The sequence below is a fragment of the Canis lupus genome, chromosome 17, assembly GCF_003254725.2.
Source record: "Canis lupus dingo isolate Sandy chromosome 17, ASM325472v2, whole genome shotgun sequence".
NCBI lineage: Eukaryota > Metazoa > Chordata > Mammalia > Carnivora > Canidae > Canis > Canis lupus.
In genome coordinates, this window is record NC_064259.1 from 40,297,753 (window position 1) to 40,315,268 (window position 17,516).

Here is a 17,516-nt window from a genome sequence, read left to right on the forward strand (position 1 = left end):
AGGAGGGGTAGACGGAAGAGCATCTCTAGCGGACACCTCGCTGAGTGCAGAGCCCAATGAAGGGCTTGATCTCAAGACCTCAAGATCATGACCTGAGCCAAAACCAAGAGCTAGATAGTTAACTGACTGAACCACTGGAGTACCCTTGGGACTAGAAGCCTTCTAAACTCCCTTCTAGGTCTAAATCCCCAACATCTTACAAGTGTGTTCAAATCCACTTTTAGAATTCGGAACAGACAGCATAACATTAAGCAGAGCTAGGAGGCTGCTCTTCATCTGATGCACTTGTTACGCACCTGATCCTGGGGATCAATCATCAAAGGCCACCGTCTCCCTTGAGTAACCAAAATGCCATTTTCTGTTGATATCATGTCACGGGGCAGCCCATCAGTGTTCCACTGCCGTATTTCGTAGGGATCACCAAGAATGTTAATGAGACTAAAGGAAGGATTGATTGGGATCTCCAGAGACAGACAGTCCTGGATCCAATACTCTATAAGCTGTGGGAGGAGGAAAGTTTACTTGTATATAGTCAGAACACTTGGTAAATGAGGATACACAAAATGTTATGGCTAAAGTCAGTTCTATGTATCTCTTGCTGCACCCTAGGCATTAAGGCACAGGACACAGGAAGTGGAATAACTAACAGTTGGGAGATCTGGGGCCTAGAACCATATCACAAACTAGCTGTGGCCTTGGGAATGTCATTCCCCTTGTCTGAACCTCAGTTTTCTCATGTATAAATGACAAAGGTTGTCAAAGTAGTCTCAACCAGGGCTGTATTGTCCCCCTTGGGAGTATCTGGAAGCATGTGGAGACGTTTGGGGTTATCACAATGACTATGGGTGCCACTAGCAATTAGTGGGTGAGGCAGAGGATGTTAGCATGTTACCTCCTTCAGTTAGTGGTATAGTCCAAAAGCATAATTGGCACTGTCCACATGGCACCAGATGACCCCTGAGCTCCTGTTGAATCTCTGAGTCCTTTACTAACTAGATTTTATAACTCAAGGGCAAAGAAGAAACCTTTTTAAGGAAGGCATTTCATAAAAATGGCTTGAAAATCTCTCCAAATAATTTAGTGTCCTGCTCCTTTCCATTGCCTAGCCCTTTGTAGCAGTCTTGCCAAATCAGAACACTTCATCCTGGTTGACTTTAAATATTTATTTATTTATTTTAGAGATAGATCAGGGCGGGGGTTGGGGGTGGCGGGAGGTTGGGGATGGGGAGATAAGGGGATGGAGGAGGGACAGAGGGAGAGAATCTCAAGCAGAGTCCACACTGAATGTGGAGCCAGATGTGGGGCTCCATCTCATGACCCTGATATCAGGACCTGAGACAAAATCAAGAGTCAGCCACTTAACTGACTGAGCCACACAGGTTCCCCCATCCTGGCTAACTTTAGATGCTGCTTCTGATCATAAGGGGAGGGGACTCCCTGTCCCATTTTCTTCCCCAGGTTCTTGAGTTATATAAGGAAATGGTATCTAACTTTCTAAGGTAGGAAAGGAAAAGAAGGAGGGTGTTAAGGAAATCCTGTGGTAGACAATTGCTGCCTGATGGGGGTAGGTGGAGGGCTGTGGGGTGTATAAGTAAGTTTCCATCATGGAGAACTTTCATCGTGGAGAGCCTCCCTGTAAACTCAGAAAAATGATCTCCCCTGCCCTGCCTCTGCCAGTTTCAGTTGCTTTTCACCACTTCTCACAGAAAGTGAGTTTACTCACCGATTGCCTATACTGGGCTGTGAAGGCCCCATAATACGCGACACAAGCTGCTGCTATAAACACATTCCCAATTATATTTGATATCTCCTCATTGAATTTCTGGATGCTTTCTTCCCATCGAACTTGCTCATCTCCTAATGCAGCCGTCAGCTTTCCAGCACGTATCAGACGTGCTTTGGTCAGGGCCATAGTTTTTGCTAGAAGATTTTAAGAAAATCAAGTTATGCTATTCGTATTTTCCTAAAATAAAGAAATTTCTTCACCTGCTTTTTTTTTTTTTTTTTAATAGCAGCGTTATTTAGCTAATGGTGTCAGTATATCTCTATGAAACCTCACGGCAATTCAGCATTATTTCCCATTCCAGAACCAAGTCCAAGTTTGCCTCTTCCATGCAAACAACTCCTTTTTGATAATCTATTACTCTGGCTGAAGATAGCTTTCTTTGTGTCTGTGTAGTATTTATTTTGTGGATCAAATTCATATGCTGCATTGTGTTATAACGGAACATATCCTAACATGTTGGCCATGTCCCAAAAGTTTGCCACTCTTGCTCTGGAGCCATAGTTCTTTCAAGCTTCCCATACAGGAGTTGAACGTATGCCATATATGCAGTTCTAATCTTACACTAGAAGGCCAGTGCAGTACACTCATGGAAATACGTGCTACATGTTGGATGGAAGCAGAGATCTGATGGCCTGAACTCTACTTTTAGAAATCAGGCAACTCCTTGTGGTATATATATACAATGGACTATCACTCAGCCATCGGAAAGGATGCTTACCATTTACATCAATGTGGATAAAACTGGAGGGTATTACGCTGAGCAAAATGAGTCAATCAGAGAAAGACAATTATCATATGGTATCACTCATATGTGGAATATAAGAAATAGCACAGAGGATCATAGGAGAAGGGCGGGAAAACCAAATAGGAGTCATCAGACAGGGAGCAAAACCAAGAGAGACTTTTTAAAAAGATTATTTACTTATTTGACAGAGAGAGAGAGAGAGAGAGAGAGAGCAGAACAAGCAATGAGGGGGACAGAGAAAGGGAGAAGCAGGCTCCCCATTGAGCAGGGAGCCCCTATGTGGCACTCAATCCCAGGACCCTGGGATCATGACCTGAGCCAAAGGCAGATGCTTAACCAACTGAGCCACTCAGGTGCCCACCATGAGAGACTTTTAACTCTAGGAATCAAACTGAGGGTTGCTGGAGAGGAGATGGGGTAACTGAGTGATGGGCATTAAGGAGGACACATGATGTGATGAGCACTGGGTGTTATATACAAGTGATGAATTATTGAACTCTACATCTGAAACTGATAATGTACTATATGTTGGCTAATTGAATTAAATTAAAAAAATCAGGCAACTCCTGACCACCATACATTTTATGAGTTACTTACCCAGACTTTCTTTCTCATTTACACTTTTGTCATATTCATCTTGTAAGGCCTGTATTTGATCTTCTACTTGCTTTAGTAATGCTTGCTTTTCTCTCAGTGTAGCCATAGTAATATCAAGTTCAGCCTAATAAAATTAAGTAAATATTTAAAATGAAAATCCAAGGTCCCCAAAGAAGGTCAAATTTGCCCACTTAATAACACATTTAAAAAAATACAATTTATGTTCTCTTTTTCTTGTCTCAAAGATCTTGATATGGTATACAAAGTTAAAACAAATGTAAGGGTGCCTGGGTTAAGCTTCTGCCTTCAGCTTAGGTTATGATTCCCAAGGTTCTGGGATCAAGCCAGGCATTGGGCTCCCTGCTCTGTGGACAGCTTGCTTCTCCCTCTCCCTCTGCTATTCCCCTTGCTGTGTGCTCTCTCTCTCTCTCTCTGTCAAATAAATAAATAAAATATTAAAAAGAAAATAAAGTAAAATATAAGAGCAGAACCACAACAGAACAAAACAAAACAAGAAAGAAAGCTTAATAAAATAAATCATAGAAGGAATGGAGGAACAGTGCAATGTACCATTGTACATTAATCCTAGAGCATTTGGGATTAATGTACCATTGCACATTAATCCTAAAGCATGTAGGATTAATTAATTAATTTAATTAATCCTAAAGCATTTGGGGTTACTACAATAGATTAAATGATGAAATAAATGAAAGATTCATGCAACTGGGAAAACTAGTCTTTCCTAAATAGTTCTCTAGAGCAGGGGTCTGCAAACCAAATTTAGCCTGCTGCCTGTTTTTGTACAGTGAACAAACTTAGATTGGTTTTATGTTTTTAAATAATTGGGGAAAGGGCTGCCTGGGTGGCTCAGTGGTTTAGCGCCGCCTTCAGCCCAGGAGGGCACTGGGATAGAGTCCCACGTCCAGCTCCGTACATGGAGCCTGCTACTCCCTCTGTCTGTGTCTCTGCCTCTCTCTCTCTCTGTGTCTCTCATTAATAAATAAATAAAATCTTTAAAAAAATAGTTGGGGAAAAAATAGAATATTTCATGACACGTGATAATTGTAAAAAGTTACATTCTTGTGTGCATAAATAAAGTGACATTGGAACCTAGCCATGCTTACTCGTGTGTATTAGTGATGGCTGGTTCTGTGCTGCAACAGCAGAGTTCAGGAATTGCAATGGAGACCATATAGCCAGCAAAACTTAAAATATTTACTCTTGAAAAAGTTGCTATGCTTGCTCTAGAGCCACAGTTCTTTCAGTAACTGGCTCCACACAATGAGCATTCTTTGTTCTGCTTGGGATCTCACATCCGATTGTGGCTTAAGCTGGTTTTAGTTTTTTTTTTTTTTTTTTTTTAATTTTTTTAAAAATTTATTTATCATAGTCACAGAGAGAGAGAGAGAGAGGCAGAGACACAGGCAGAGGGAGAAGCAGGCTCCATGCACCGGGAGCCCGACGTGGGATTTGATCCCGGGTCTCCAGGATCGCGCCCTGGGCCAAAGGCAGGCGCCAAACCACTGCGCCACCCAGGGATCCCTTAAGCTGGTTTTAGAACCTCAGATGACACCACGGAGTGTGGGAGTATTAGCAATGCAACCCAGAGCATCAGATGCTAGAGCTAAAAGGACACCTCAAAAATACCATTGGTCTGATGATGTGAATATACTAAGGACTCATTTTCCTTTCATGCTGGGAAAGGGCTGATTTTAGAGGTCATTTCTGAAAAAAGAATCTTCGCCAGCTATCTTTCTACAACAAAAACTAAGTGTCAAGAGCATTGTTACTATCTACGTTGCACAAAGTCACGGGAGCTTGAATGATTAATGATCACGGTTTTTAATTGCATAAAATATTGTGATACAAATAATGTACCTGTGCAGCACGGAGTTTTTGCCTCTTTGGTTCGACTTCTTTGACTACCCTAGAGTATAAATCCATCGCTCTTACCCACATGCACATGGATTTACATGCTCTGGACACTTTCTCTACTTTTTCAGGCACAAAATCAGGATTGTTAATATACTTTTGAAGTCTTGCCAATATCTGGGGCTTTATGTTTTCCTTATCATATTCTAAAAGTCTTCTTAGGAAGTTAGAGTCACCAAGAAGTTGCTTGGCTGTTGGCCAATCAGGCCTAAAAGACAGACATGAGAAGTTAATAGCACTGTAATAAAGTAATTTAAGAACAAAAGAAATATGTTCTTTTGAGAATATTAAGATATTATCCCAGTCAGTGGGTAGTTTTAATCCCGATACTATAATCCCAGTATATGGTAATTAAGTGTACCATAATTCCTGGGTAGACATTCCTGGATGACTAATGTTTCATACAACCCAGTTTTGGTAGAGAAAGGGATGATAAAATTGTAGTTTTAGAAATGTAAGACATCACAGAAATAATAGTTTTATTTGTACAATGCCCCAGCCTCACGGTTTTTACCCCACCTGCTTTAGTTTACGTCTTTAAAATTTCTTGCCAGGATACTACAATCACGTTCTTACCAGTTTTGTGTCTCTTAGTCAACCTTGGACCTTGTGAACTTTTGCCAGATTGGTCTTTCCTACATGAAAATCTGATTATGTCAAAAATATTCAATGGTTCTCAGTCTTCTCTGGCCGGGGCTTTTTGTCTGTGCTTTGCTTCAGAAGTCCCAGGCTCTACCCAAGGAGCAGGAAGCTGAGTGGGGGCCCTTTGGGCCCTTTACCCTTGCTCAATCAGTTTTACAGGGAAAGATTTCTTATAATTTTAATTAAAAAAATGGGTATTACTAAAGAAGGTTTAAAAACTCATACCCCAGGATGAAACACAAGACCTTGCATGCTATAATCACTGTCCCTCTACCCAACCCCATCCCATTCCATGAGCATCAAAGGTCCCTGAGCTCTCGCCACAGCCTCACTCTCCACCTGAGAACATCATCTCCCCAAAACCGGCTCACACCTCTCTACGAGCAGACTCCATTTTTGGAACTTCCAAGTGCCATGTGAATTTCGCATATCTTGAAATTATTATTTTTCATGTCTGTCTCCCCACTATACTACATGTGCCTTATAGAGAAGAGCTTCGTATCTCCCATCATCTAGCACAACACAGATGTGCAAAAAAATGCTTGTTGGATCAATCTGTTGAATGACCAAACCAGTGAGAAGGCAGAGGAGAGAATGAGGACATATAAACAAAAATGTAGAAAAGCATCAATGAAATTCCACCATGCAGTTCAGTAACACATGATTATGGATGTACTCACTTGGCATTCAAGAGAATAGAAATGGCTTCCATAACAGTCATGACCATATCTGGGGGCTTTGTAAAAACCCTGATTTCTGAAATGTCTGCTTTATCTAAGGAATCCAGGGCTTTATTAGCAGCATCAAGGGCAGGGAGAGCTTCTTCAAGGTCTCTTTGAGCATCATCAGCGATTGCTTGGGTTTCTTCAGCTTTCACTTTGGCTGTCGCTTCATCTTCTTGCACAATGCTGCGGACCTAACCATTGAAACATGACTGCTTAGGTGGTCTCAGTATTTGAATTTCAATGTTTAAAAACAAAGCCAATAATAATGTCATATTTGCCCCTCTGGATTACACCAATAATGAAAGAGGATCAACTACAGTGCATTTTAGGCTCTCCTTTGTCCATCTCATGTAGGCTGAAGGGATAACTGAGCCAAAGCTTTTAGAACAAAGCTTTCCTTCTTCGGAGATGAAGAGCTACTGCTTTATATTCATTGGGGGTACTTTTCTCATCACTCTCTGTCCCACTCATTGGGTTCACTCATTCTCAGGGAGAGAACCAGGCTGATTTATTGAAGGTAGCTTGTTTACAACTTAAAAGCATTGCTAAAACTATCACTTAATTGTTTTAATGATGTATAAAATAAACCCAATCCCATGTCATGATATATAAGTGATCAGTTGGTGATCAAAGCCTTCTCATCCATGATAGGGAATACAGCATACCTGATCAGCATTTTCTTGATCCACTGCCAATTTGTCCATTAGGGCTTCAGCATCTTGTGATTTTTGAAGAAGGACAGGTTCTAAAGCTGAAAGGTCTAATTTCATTTTATCTACTAGTACGTTTGTTTCTAATAGCTTGGTGAGACCGTTCTTTACCCGGTCACGAGCCTAGATGACAACAAAAGTATCTGTTATAATGAGTCTTATAAACTATAACTTTCTTGGCATCTCTTACTCATGTATTAGAATTTTACATCTACAGAATTGGTAAATCAGTTTGTAATACTTAACATTGTGAACAGACAGAATTCTTCAGGTAATAGAACTCTAGGAAATGACCATGACATTCATCATGGTGGGTTTGGATCCATGTCCCCTAACCATAGCAGTTGGCATCTCACTGGATTGTAGGGTCACTGAGGAATCACACCATATTATTTTCATCCCCTGAGCTTGGCAACTTGGTAGCATTTTGAATGAATGAAGGGTAAGTTCAGATAGGAATTCCTGGAGATTACAGTAGCTCTAGGAACTTGTTTCCTCAAGATGGGTGAGTAGAACTAAGAACTTGTCAGTGCTCTAGAGACAGCTTTGCTTGCTGGATCTGAACCAGTGATAAGGAACTTTTGACTAGTATCACAGGGGAGTACCTAGTAGAGGAGGCACTTAGGAATAACTATTTTTTGAAGGTGAGTTAGGAATCCTGACTCGGGGGCAGCCCCGGTGGCTCAGCGGTTTAGTGCCGCCTTTGGCCTAGGGCATGATCCTGGAGACCTGGGATCAAGTCCCACGTCAGGCTCCCTGCTCCTTCTGCCTGTCTCTCTCTCTCTCTCTCTCTGTCTCTCATGAATAAATAAATAAATAAATAAATCTTAAAAAAAAAAAAAGGAATCCTGGCTCAAGTTGACAGGTTTCAAAATATCTATCAAGTTATTTTACAAAGCATGCATTTATTTACCAGGTGAAAATCTTCTGAAGAACATTAAAAAATCTTAATGGTATATATCAAAATGTTTTCATTTTGATTAAAATGTTGAAAATTTCAAGTCATGTAAATTGCCTGATGATGATGATGATGATGATTGCAGCCACTCTTTTCTGAGTACCTCATATGTGTCAGATCATATTCCAAGCCCTTCATACACAGTATCTTATTGAAACTCCACAACAATCCAAAGGGGTAGATATAGATATTTCTAAACCCTATTTTCTACTAAGACTTAGTAGTTACACAAGGGGCTCAAGGGGTGTGCAGCAAGAAAGAGGCAGAACATTGGTTGTATATGGTCTGGCTGACGCTGAAGCCCTTGCTCTTAATGGGAACTCCTGACAGATGCTGGACCACCAAAACTCCATCTCTACTGCTTAACAAAAGGTTCTCCTTCTCACGAAATACTGCAGATGTCTGATTTACTGCTTAACTTTCATGCTGTTACGATGTCCATATCGTTTTACTGAGGCACACTTATGTAAATGACAGTAGGAAAAAAATCAGACATATCAAGGAAGGGGAAGGCCTCTCAGCCAACAGATGAAACTTTGTTTGTATCTGTTGCAGGTTGTCAAGGCAATGTGTTGGGCTGGAGGAGGCTCCAGCAGGTAAGATGGCATAGAGATCTTCTGCTAGTTTTGGCAAGTTTTGAGTTCAAGTCCCTCCCCTCCCCCCAAAAAAAAGTTTTTTTTTTATTGATAATATTATACTTACTGAAACCAACTGCTTCTTCTTTTCACTCAGCATAGTCAGGAAGAGATTGATGAGTTCCAAGTAGGAGGTGGGCGTTGTGTAGTACCGTCTCCGGAGCTCTGTGTAATAACGCTCTGCCATGTTAGAGACGCTCAAGTGAACGTTCACACACATGAGGGAAAGCTTCTCTTTCAGTTCTTCTTTTCCAATATCGATGTTTGAGAAAAATGTCTTTGATACAGAAAGAAGTGCTTCTCTAGGCCACTGTAAATAAAGATATAATTTGGAAAACCTGTTGCCTTTCTATAATACACATTTTAACAAATAAGAAAAAGCATTTTTCTGGACCTCTTCCTTGCTTTGTCCCCCCATCCTTTTCCCTAATTAATTCCTACTCATATCTGTAAGTGTAATGAGTTGAATGGCTGTATTCACTGGAGATGGGCCTGGGTCTTCCCAGCACGGTGCCTGGCATGTGGACATTGTTCAGTCAGGATTTGTTCATTGAATGAATAAATGATTGGGTGTATTTAGAACAATTCTGTGAATGAAATCACATACATTACGAGGACCTCACATCCTTATTCTGTTTATAATGCAGATCCATTACAATCACTGCCCCTCTTTCCCTCTTCAACTTCTTTGCTCCTCTCTTGTTTCTTTGCTCTCACCTGAACCTTTGTCAAATACAACCCTCTGTTACCCCATGTCTGTGACTGTGTAGTGGAGCATGGCTGGACAAAAACACACAAATCATGCTAACTGGCCTCATTTTAGCTTCATGACTACTAGCTCCAGTGGGTTCTTAAAGCAGCCCAGAAATGTTTCTACAGACTGCTAACACTTCCTCTTTCCACTTCATTCTCAACTGATGACCTTACTTCTCACATCACTAAAAGAAACAGAAGCAATGTGAGCAGGGCTTCAGTGAGCTCTCACCTCTACATCTTCCCATCTCCCTGTATCTGTGCTCATCTCCTCTGCCCCCCCCCCCCCCCACCGTCCCATCCCTCTGAGGTATGCTGTGTGTGCTCCCTGCCCAGGCTGGCCCCTTCACTGATGACTTGATCCCATCTCTTCTTGCCTATTCAATGGTATTGGTACGACTACACTTAACTCTGTCTGCTGCTCCATCAATATATTTATTTCTTTTCTGGATCATTTCCATCAGCACACACATGTGCTGTTTGTGTTTCCCACTTAAAAACACTTTTCTCAGGGCACCTGGGTGGCTCAGTGCTTGAGCATCTGCTTTCAGCTCAGGGAGTGATCCCAGGGTCCTGGGATCAAGTTCTACATTGTGCTCCCTATGGGGAGCCTGCTTCTCCCTCTGCCTATGTCTCTGCCTCTCTCTGTGTGTTTCTCATGAATAAATAAATATTTATTTAAAAAACCACTTTTCTCTTGACCTCACATATCCTTGTAGCTACTACTCATCTCTTGGTGTTCTTTTGGGGCTAAAGTCCTTCAAAGAGTTGCCTGTGTTCATTGTCTCTGATTCCTCTTGTCTCTTCTTTCTTGAACCTTCTTCTCCATCATCCCACTGAAACAGCTCTTGTCAAGATGACCAATAATTTCTACATTGCTAAATTCAATAGTCTCCTCTTCCTTTATAAATTGTTTAGCCTTTGTTCAATCATTATCACTGTCAGAGTAAATTGCCAGCAGGTTTTAAAGCTAATGCAAATACCCTTGAGTTATTCTTGGACAATGTGTTACCCCTTTAAAATCCAGCAAATCCAGGGGCACCTGTGTGGCTCAGATTAGGTAAGCACTTGACTCTTGATGTCAGCTCAGGTCTTGATCTCAGGATGTAAATTCAAGCCCCATGTTGGGCACTCCTTGGGTGTGGAGCCTACTTAAAAAAAAAATCAAGCAAATCCAACTTCCCAGAGAGGTGTCCTGGGATGTCACCCACCTGGACAAACCAATCAATAGTGCAGCAGTTCACAAGGGATGGAAACATCCGGCATCGGGACCGAAAGGCCTCCCCCACAGGGCTCATACAGAGAACAATGTGTAGCTTCTGACGGACTCTGCTGATAAAGTGCTGAAACACCTGACAAAAAGATATTTTTCAATTAAAGTAAGGGTGAGGTAACAATGAAAATAAGTGTTAGCTAATGCCTTTGGGTCTGCTAATACTAAATAAAAAGTATTAGTGTGGTAGGTATGCAAAGTGTTTTGTTCAACCTCCAATCCAACCCCTCACGTAATTTGGAAAGATTAAAAATGACATTTGGCAGACTCCACTGCAACTAGGATTCCAGATGTGGTGCAGGTCCTCCTCACCAGTGTATTTAAGGAGGCCTCTTGAACAAAGTGGAGAGGTATTCATACACATTTTTGCTTTGGGGTAGAGGCCATTGGAAGAGACAGGTGCAGGACCACCATTTGTGAAGGTGCAAAGTCTGGTAGAAGTGGTGTGGGCCTGGAGCAACCACCTCTGGATGTGGCTCCTTATGTCAGCTACGTTCTCAGGTGGCTGGAGATGTGTGGCTGTGGGGCTGGCAGCCGAAGCAGCAGCATGCTGACTGGTTCAGCGGCTTCTCTGACCACTGACTTCTACCATCTCCATTTCATGTTCATTCTGAGGAATTTGCCTTGAGTCCCTTTCTTGGGCTCTCCCTGGTGATTCTGTGTGTCTCAAATAAATGCCTTTCTGCTTACATCAGCTGAAGTAGAGCCTCCTGTTTGTACTTACGAGCCCTGACCTAGCAATAGAGAGATCTCACAAAAGATCTCTTCTGTGTCCCTTTGAGGAGTCCATGGATGGGCTCCCCCCCAATATAATTGGTTTCCTTTGTAATTCCATATATTTTACTCCCTACATTCAAAGCATTGGTTCACCAGACTTCCCTAGAGATCAGTGGAAAGCAAAAAACAGAAAACTTACTGCCCCACAGAGGTTATAGTCTTGTCCAAACTGGACAAGAATGGTCGAAGTAGTCACAGAAAGGATAGAAGCAAGGGAAAGCACTGGGGTAGACCAATAACAGCTTAGGGAAACTAGCACTGTGTTGGAGAAACGGAAGACGACAGGAGCTGTGTTTTTCTGAGATGGGGCTGGGCCCAGAGAGCCTGGGGAATCCATTTCTGTTTTAGGTGTCATAACCTTGGTGATAGGCAAAGGAATAAAAAGTACTGGACTCGCTGGGCAGGGCAGTGTGGATGTGTGAAATACATTTGTGTTGAAAGAAGGATAAGGAAAGCTGTCCAGTTTGGACAAGACTATGACTTCTGTGGGACTCCTTAAAGATATTTGTAGGAAAAAAAAAAAAAAAGAAAGGAAGGTTAACACAAGTTTTTGTTTTACAAAAGCCACATCACCATTGTGACGTATCCTACCTCATCTCTGTTCCCCTCGGAAATTCCTACTTCTTTTGCTCTTGGTCTGGTGGCTGCTAAAACCTGTTCCAGTTCATCCTTTTCAAATAAATTGGGCACTTCACCTGAGTTCAGGATGTTATTTATATCTTCCAGGAATTCCTCTACTACAATCTGTAGAAGAAAGCAGAGTGATCATTATAACTCACTCAGCCAGTTTACATTTATTACATGTAAGTGGTAAAGCAAATATTTAATCAAAATTCACATGGAGTTAATTTTATCTTTAAGAGAAAATAATCTTAAAAATTAGATAGAATCTTAATATTCTAACACAGAAGTACATTGACATTTCATTTATCCTTGTATTGTTTCTTTTTTTTTTATTTTTTTTTTAATTTTTTTTTTTTTTTATTTATTTATGATAGTCACAGAGAGAGAAAGAGAGGCAGAGACACAGGCAGAGAGAAGCAGGCTCCATGCACCGGGAGCCGACGTGGGAATCGATCCCGGTCTCCAGAATCGCGCCCTGGGCCAAAGGCAGGCGCCAAACCGCTGCGCCACCCAGGGATCCCCTTTGTATTGTTTCTTAAAAGGCTTTCATATTTAACATGGTTCAAGTAATATGTACATACGTTTTATTTTACTTTATTTACTTTTTAAATTTATTTATATGAGAGAGAGTGCACACGAGTGTGTGTGTGGGGGAGGCGTAGAGGGAGAGAATTTTCAAGCAGATTCTCAGATGATTGTGGAGTCCAAAATGGGACTCAATACAACAACCGGTGAGAGCATGACCTGTGCCGAAACCAAGAGTTGGATGCTTAACGGACTGAGCTATTCAGGTGCTCCTGTGCAAACATTTTATATTCTACCCTCTTTCAGCTAACATTTTCTCATAAATATTTATTCATAATTCTGTAGGGTACTCATTGTATTTATAAACATTAATGGGAGCATAACACACTATTGAGCTGATGTACCCTATTTTTACATAGACTTAAATGGTCCACAGTCTTGTTTACATTTTAAGAACATATGTAGGTCTATAACTTTTCTCCCCAATTGAATTATTTCCTGTGGATAAATTCCCAAGAGTGGGATTAGCAATTAGAGTGCATGAATAGTTCCTGGATTTTTAAATTTCCCATTCAACTCAAGTATGATTTCATTAAACTTTAACATTTATTTTTGCTAGTTTAGGGAGAATTTTGCTTTGGGAGAATTTAATTTGCATTTCTTTGATTATTAACGAGGGCAAATATGATTCCACATTTATTATTTTCCATTAAAAAATCTGTTCAAACTGTAACGATTTATACATTGGAGTTTACTTTACATTTGAACAGGTAATTTTGTAATTTTTGGTAAATTTTGGATTACAAAATAAACCTTTTGCCTAATAATTGATGCAAATATTTTAAAAATCTATCATTTATCCTTTTGTTTCAGTTAACTTTTTAGTTTAATAAAGTTTGAGTCCAAAGAAAATTTTAAAAAAAGTTTGAGTCCTATTACTTAACTATGACAAAGTACCTGTTATTTTATTTTCTTCACTTGTAACATTTTGTTTCTTCTTGAAGTTGGTATAATTGTGTCTTATTAATTTTCCCCAAGAGCAAACACTAGTTCTTTGTACTAACTTACTTATATCTGCTTTTATCTTATTATTTGCTTTTCTTACTTTTCTTTTTGCTTCCTTGTGACCTTTATTTTCCTGAAGTTTTAAGTGAACTAATATATGTAGTTTCTAATTTTTTATTCAAATCTATAAATTTAACCCTAAGAACTGTTTGACTGCATTTGCAGATTTTTATTTATATTAAGTTCATTTTCCCTCTTCTCTAAATAGAGATTTAAATTTTGATGTTCTTCACTCAGGAAATTTTTATGACTGTTTTAAAGTCCTGAGCCACATCATTAATTTCTCCTTTAACTAGCGTGTGGATAAAGAATGTTTCAGCATAGTTTATGCTTTTTAAAATTTACTGAAAATTTATTTAAGCCTAACATCAATTTTTGTAAACTTTCAGTAGTATTAGAAAATATTTACTTTCTTTATAAAATATAAATGTAGTATATAGCCATTAGTTCTAGCTTAGAAATTATATTCTTCATATTATCTAAACATACGCATTTCTACTTTGTATTTGCTAGAAATAGCAAATTAAATTTTGTAAATTTCTTGTTTCTCTCAACTTCTCATATTTATAATAGATTTATATATATGTATATATACACATGCATACCAACATTAATTTTCATTATTATGGTTATGTTTACTCTCCATTAGCATAGAACATTTGAGATTGATTGGGGCTTTCAACAGTGTATAAAAGCCTTTTGTTTGTTTTAAGTGGAGCTTTTGCTGACTTGATCTTTGGAGCTTTAACAGAGCCTTTTTATATAACTTACTTAATTTTTAAAAGCAACAGTAAACTTCTATAAGAAAAATTTAAATTTCAGAATAATAAGAAACTACAGATAACAAAATGAAGAAAATAAAAAAGTCTTCACAATCCCATGACCCAGACATTTTCTAATTGTATATATGGCATTTCTGTTTAGATATACATTAAACCAAAGACTCTGTATGGTAGATGATTTGTATATGTGTTATAACAATACATCATAAACATTTTTCACATTAATATATTTCCACAAAGTAATTTTAAATTTATTACAAAGTGTCCTATTGTATAATTATACCACAATTTACTTGTGTGACTCTCTTATTGAATAATGAGGCTATTTCAAATTAACTGTTATTTTAAAATACTACAATATTTTTGTACATACAACTTTGTATGCAGCTGTGATTATAAGTAAGAGAAATTTAAGGGCTTTAATTACATATTGCCAACTACGTTCCAGAAGATTTTGCAAATTCACCTGTGAAGTCTATGCAGGGCCTGTTTCCTGATGCCTTTGTCAACACTGCATATTATGATTTTTAACCTTTGTTAATGTGCAAGGTCAACCTCTGACATTTATTTTTACTGAAATTTCTTTGGTTATTGGTGAAACTGAACATTTCTTCAGGTGTTTAAAGCCCTTGAATTTTTTTTTTTAGGAACTTCCTATTCATGTTTTATTATATTTTTATTGATCTATTGATCTATTGATATACTTCTCTTTTCATTTTAAAAAGACTGTATTTGTATTCATTTTCCAGCTTTTCTGAGATATAATTGACACATGGGGTACCTCGGTGGCTCAGTCATTAAGTGGCTGTCTTTGGCTCAGGTCATGATCCCAGGGTCCCTGGGATTGAGCCCCCCAGCCTATCTTTGGCTCCCTGCTCAGTGGGGAGCCAGCTTCTCCCTCTCCCTCTGCTGTTCCCCCCTGTGTACTCTCTCCCTTTCTCTCTCTCTCTCAAGTAAATAAAATCCTTTTAAAAAGAGATACAATTGACATATAATGTTTTATAAATTTAAGGTGTACAATGTATTGATTTGATATGCTTAAATATTGCAACATGATTGCCACTATGGTATTAGCTAACACTTCTATCACATCACATAATGACCATTTCTTTTTTTTTTTTCTTTTCTTTTTTTTTGTGGTGAGAACATTTCAGATTTACTCTCTTTGTAACAATAAAGTATATAATACAGTTTTGTCAACTATAGTCACCATGCTGTATATTAGATCCTTAGAACTTAATTCATCTTATAACTGGAAGTTTGTACCCTTTGACCAACATCTCATGATTTTCCCCTTCCTCCAGCCTCTGGTAATCACTAATATTCTGTTTCCAAGAGTTTGGCTTCTTTGAGATTCACATATAAGTGATATTATACAGTATTTATCTTTTTTTGTTGACTAAGCAACAAATTAGCATAATTCCTCATTTAGCATAATGTCCTCAAGGTTCATCCATGTTGTTGTTAATAGCAGGCTATCCTTCTTTCTCATGGCTGAAGGATACTCCATTATATGTGTGTGTGTGTGTGTGTATACTTATATATATGTGTGTACATAGATATATGTACATGCTATATCTTCTTTATCCATTCATCTATTGATGGACACTTAGGTTGTTTCCATATCTTGACTACTGTGAATAATCCTGCAATAAACCTGGGAGTTCAGATATCTCTTGGAGATCCTGTTTTCATTTCCTTTGGATATGTATCCAGATGTGGGACTGCTGGATCATGTGGTAGTTCTATTTTCAAATGTTTGAGGAACCTGCATACTGTTTTCCACACAGTTGCACCTATTTACATTCCCACCAACAGTGCACATAGTTCCCGTTTTTCTACATCCTTGCAAACACTTGTTGTCTCTTGTCTTTTTGATGAAAGCCATGGTAGACTGTATGTTTCTAGGATTTTATCCATTTCTTCCAGGTTATCCAATTTGTTGGCATATCATTGCATGAGGTCATATCTCACTGTGGTTTTAATTTTCATTTCCCTGATGATTACTGATGTTGAGTATCTTTTCATGTGTCTGTTGGCCATGTGCGTGTCTTCTTTGGAAAACTGTCTATTTTTTAAAAAAGTTCCTCTGCTCTTTTTTAAAAAAGTTGATTTTTTTATGCTATTGAGTTTTATGAGTTCTTTATATGTTTAATTATAATGTGTCTCATTGTAGCCCTGTTCAGGTCCAACCTATTTGAGCCTCATGGATCTGGATGTCCCTTTCTCTCTCCAGGGTAGGAAAGTTTTCAGCCATTATTGCGTTAAGTAAATTTTTTGTTCCCTTTTCTTTCTCTTCTGGAATTCTCATAATTGGGACATTGTTTCTTTTCATTATGTCCTATAAGTTCTGCAGACTTTTTCATTCTTTTTTCTTTTTGCTCCTCTGACTAGAAAATTTCAAATATCCTGTCTTAAGTGATTCTTTCTTTCTGCATGGTTAAGTCTGCTTTGGAAGCTCTCCATTGAAGTTTTCAGTTCAGTCATTATATTTTTAAGCTCAGGATTTCTGTTTGGGTTTTTTGATGGTTTCTTTTCTTTGTTGAACTCCTTGTTCTGTTCATCCATTGTTTTCCCAATTTTGTTTAGTTGTCTGTGGGTTCTTAAGAGTTCACTAAATTTAAGAAAATCATTCTGAATTCTATATTTGATAGTTCATAGATCATATTGGGGCTTTGTTCATTTTCTTTGGTGGTGTCATGTTTACCTGATTTTTCATGATCCTTGATTCCTTACATTGGTATCAGCACATTTGAGTAAGCAGTCTCCTTTTCCTGACTTTACAGGTTTGCTGTGGCAGAGACAGTTCTTCACCAGTCTGCTCAGTTTGGGTTTCTGGACACATCAGCTAGCAATCCTTGGGCAGGTGGGCGTTGCTGTCAGGGTCTATTTTGGGGTGAGGCTACTGCAAGCTCTGAGGTTGGGGGTGGGTTGCTGCTAGCTGAGAACAGTTGGATAGGACCGTTGACTTGGTTCCCTCCTTAAGC

The 17,516-nt window shown here is 39.1% G+C and overlaps 2 protein-coding genes across 2 annotated transcripts in view; one reads left to right on the plus strand and one right to left on the minus strand.

Moving 5' to 3' along the window:
- TRABD2A (TraB domain containing 2A) overlaps positions 1-17,516 on the plus strand; it is a 165,889-nt gene that overhangs the window by 121,545 nt on the left and 26,828 nt on the right. The gene's annotated exons all lie outside the window — the stretch shown is intronic.
- Positions 1-17,516, minus strand: part of DNAH6 (dynein axonemal heavy chain 6) — a 231,955-nt gene that overhangs the window by 68,020 nt on the left and 146,419 nt on the right. Inside the window, 9 exon segments of the mRNA XM_025453761.3 lie at positions 297-500; positions 1,724-1,920; positions 3,129-3,252; positions 5,007-5,268; positions 6,383-6,618; positions 7,093-7,260; positions 8,798-9,040; positions 10,695-10,835; positions 12,125-12,277. Coding sequence (XP_025309546.3) covers positions 297-500; positions 1,724-1,920; positions 3,129-3,252; positions 5,007-5,268; positions 6,383-6,618; positions 7,093-7,260; positions 8,798-9,040; positions 10,695-10,835; positions 12,125-12,277 — 1,728 coding nt within the window.